Source organism: Octopus bimaculoides, chromosome 7, assembly GCF_001194135.2.
Source record: "Octopus bimaculoides isolate UCB-OBI-ISO-001 chromosome 7, ASM119413v2, whole genome shotgun sequence".
Classification (NCBI taxonomy): domain Eukaryota; kingdom Metazoa; phylum Mollusca; class Cephalopoda; order Octopoda; family Octopodidae; genus Octopus; species Octopus bimaculoides.
In genome coordinates this window covers 88181450-88184991 of record NC_068987.1, presented here as the reverse complement: position 1 = coordinate 88184991, position 3542 = coordinate 88181450, and the positions used below count along the sequence as shown (strand labels likewise).

General features: G+C 38.1%; 1 protein-coding gene across 1 annotated transcript in view; it reads right to left on the bottom strand.

Moving 5' to 3' along the window:
• LOC106884155 (AP-2 complex subunit alpha-2) overlaps positions 1 to 3542 on the bottom strand; it is a gene marked incomplete at its 5' end in the record, with an annotated part of 47803 nt that overhangs the window by 20840 nt on the left and 23421 nt on the right. The window contains 4 exons of the mRNA XM_052969456.1: positions 1228 to 1335; positions 2409 to 2609; positions 2670 to 2694; positions 3027 to 3032. Coding sequence (XP_052825416.1) covers positions 1228 to 1335; positions 2409 to 2609; positions 2670 to 2694; positions 3027 to 3032 — 340 coding nt within the window. The remainder of the gene's footprint in view (positions 1 to 1227; positions 1336 to 2408; positions 2610 to 2669; positions 2695 to 3026; positions 3033 to 3542) is intronic.

Below are 3542 nucleotides of genomic sequence, written 5' to 3'. Positions count from 1 at the left end.
TTTATGTGGAACCAGCACCAGTGCTTTTTTACGTGGAACCATCACCAGTGCTTTTTATGTGGCACCAGCACCATTGCTTTTTATGTGGAACCAGCCCCATTGCTTTTTATGTGGAACCAGCCCCATTGCTTTTTATGTGGAACCAGCACCAGTGCTTTTTTACGTGGAACCATCACCAGTGCTTTTTATGTGGCACCAGCACCATTGCTTTTTACGTGGCACCAGCCCCATTGCCATTTAATGTTCAAGCTCCATGCTAACATGGGTTGGATGGTTTGACAGAATCTGATGGGTGCAAGGACTACATTGTGTTCCACTCTCTACATTGGCATGGTTTAGATGTGGGTACACATCTAGTCCTTAGTTCCTTGTGTTTATTCAAGAAGGGAAAAAAAAACCAACTAGCCCAACATTTCTTGCATGGCTGTGTGGTAAGATGCTTGCTTCCCAACTACATGGTTCCAGGTTCAGTTCCACTGCTTGGCACCTTGGGCAAGTGTCTTCTACTATAGCCTCAGGCCAACCAAAGCCTTGTGAGTGGATTTGGTAGACGGAAACTGAAAGAAGCCAGTCATCTCATGGAAGCAAGATGGCTGTGTTTCTTTTGAGCGTTGGGCCTCAGGGAGGCAATGACCAAGACTTTTGGCATTATGTCGTACTTGAGGAGAAAACCCATCAAGCCAAGTAAAATCACAGTCATGGCAGAGACTGGTGTCACGCAAATGGCACCCATTATACTCTCAGAATAGTTGGTGTTCAGAAGGGCATCCAGCTGTAGAAAACCATACCAAATCAGACTGGGGTCTGGTGCAGCCTTCCAGCTTACCAGCCTGGTCAAACCATCCATCCCATGCTGCCATGGACAACAGACGTTAAATGATGATGATGATGATGATATCTGTATATGTTTGTGTTTGTCTCCTACCATCACTTAACAACCGATGTTGGTATGTTTGCTTCCTCGTAACTTAGCCGTTCAGTAAAAAAGACCAATAGAATAAGTACTAGGCTTACAAAGAATAAGTACTGGGATCAATTAGTTCAACCAAAGGCAGTGCTCCAGCATGACCGCAGTCAACATGATTGAAACAAGTAAAAGAATAAAAGAATCTATCTGTCAGTCTACTAAAGAAAAAGTCAAACCAAATATTCCAATGTGACCAGAAAGTCCATTTTAGATTTCAGGTAAAAAAAAAAAAAAAGGAACACGATACCATGCTTGCTTACCTCTTCACTCACATAATCTCCAGCAATTCGGATCAGGTTTAGAATTACATCCACATACCAGGTGTAATCTACAGCATATTTCTCAGCTAAAATGGCCACTTTTAGGACCTGGAAAAAATTGGGAAAACAATTAATTAAACAAAAAATTAAAACGAATCTTTACAGCTGTACTAATAAACATGATGTAACAAGTTTAGCATCACGGGTATCATCATCCTTTTAATGTCCACTTTCCCATGTTGTTGAAGTAAGCTGCTTCCTAGTCAAGGTTGCAATGTGGTTTCAATCCTCAGTCCCTAATAAAAACTATTTCACTTCATTTACGATGCTTCTGAAGAAAGCATAAATATTAGAATTCAATAGATATCATGCAATAAATATTGTTATATCATAAATGTTATACTATAAATATTATCATATATCATTGTCTTTCTTCAGAAGTCAAACAGCTGGAGTGGTAGAAAAGAGAGAAATCCAAATGAAATGTATTGTAGTATTGAGTTTTGTCAGATGAAATGGTGAGTTCACATCTCACTGAAATCAATTTTGTTTTTTACTATTGTGGGACTAATAAAATTAGTACCAGTTAGATTAAATTGAGTGAAGTTACTCCCCTAAAAATGTATGACTGTGTTGAAATTTGAAATTATTATTATCATCACTATTATTATTATTACAACTATTAATGTTACAGATTCAAATTTACTGGTTCAACCTCTCTACAAAGCAATCAATAAAAAAAAATTGCAAATAACAGAAATCAATAATTGAAACTATTGATTTTTTATAAGAATCTGTAATAAAGAATCTGATTTAAAATGGGTAGAATTTTCATCTCTGAGAAAATATACGCCAGTGAAATAGGACTCCTGCAAAGCTATTAACCCTTTTACTACAAAAATCAGATACATCCACTCAAAATTTTATTACCCTTAACTGCAGAAGGCAATCTTTTGTTGAGGAATGTCAAATCTGAAATTACTTTTAGGTTGATTGAGATATGCAAAGTTTATGGAGGAAATGTGACTTGCAGAAAATATCAATTTTACTTTTTTTTTTTTTTGGTAGATATTTAACACAATTACCGGAATAACCATTAAATTTAATTTTTCAGTTAAAGGGTTAAAGAGTGCAAGTACACACAAAAAAAACAAAAATAAAATAAAAATCTGAAAACCTACCATTTCCTCTCGAATGGAGTAATCAGCAGATTCCAGATATTCCAACATTTCTGCCACAATCTCTTCCGCATTGGTCCTGTCACACATGGCATATAATAAGTCGACAGCTCGCTGACGCACACTCACATCTCGTTCCGTCTGAAGAAGAATTAAACAATAACAATCTCTTGTTTTGTACAAGTTGGTGAGAAGAATCAATTTCTTACATGGACGCTGGGTTTTGCACTTGAAGACGAGCAGCATCTCAGGAGCATTAAGAACATAGGAGAAATGGCTAAAACTTAAACTCAAAGCCTTATCACAAACTCAACTAAGAGCAAGGAGCATTTTAATATTTGTTGTAAGTGTTTCTTTTCTAAGTCTTTCCTACTTCATACATGTGACCAACACTACAGATATTCTATGCTTCATCACAAATGGAAATTCACAATTTGCCCCCCAAACATTTTTAATCTGTGTCGGTGGCACGTAAAAAGCACTACTTGAGCGCGATCGTTTCCAGCTTCGCCTTACTGGCACTTGTTCTGGTGGCATGTGAACAAAACATTGGACTGACTTCTGTGCAGCTGGCACATAAAAAACACCATCTGACCGTGGCTGTTGCCAGTACCAACGGACTGGCACGTAAAAAGCACCCACTACACTCTCGGAGTGGTTGGTGTTAGGAAGGGCATCCAGCTGTAGAAACTCTGCCAGATCAGATTGGAGTCTGGTGTAGCCATCCGGTTTGCCAGTCCCCAGTCAAATCGTCCAACCCATGCTAGCATGGAAAGTGGACGTTAAATGATGATGATGATGATGATGACAAATGTTTCCTTTAGCACAGACAGCAACAAATGGCTCCTTTATATTAAATGTTGCCTCTATCACAAATGGACAGTTACAAAAGTTGCTTCTCTTGCGAATGAACAGTGAAAGTTGTTGCTTCTATAGCAAGTGGCTGCAGTTACCAGGTGTTACTTTTCTTTTTTATTTACTTTTAAATTTTTTTTTTAATTGTTTCTGTCATTTGACTGTGGCCATGCTGGAGCACCGCCTTTAGTCGAGCAAATCGACCCCAAGACTTATTCTTTGTAAGCCTAGTACTTATTCTATCGGGCTCTTTTGCTGAACCGCTAAGTTACGAGGACATAA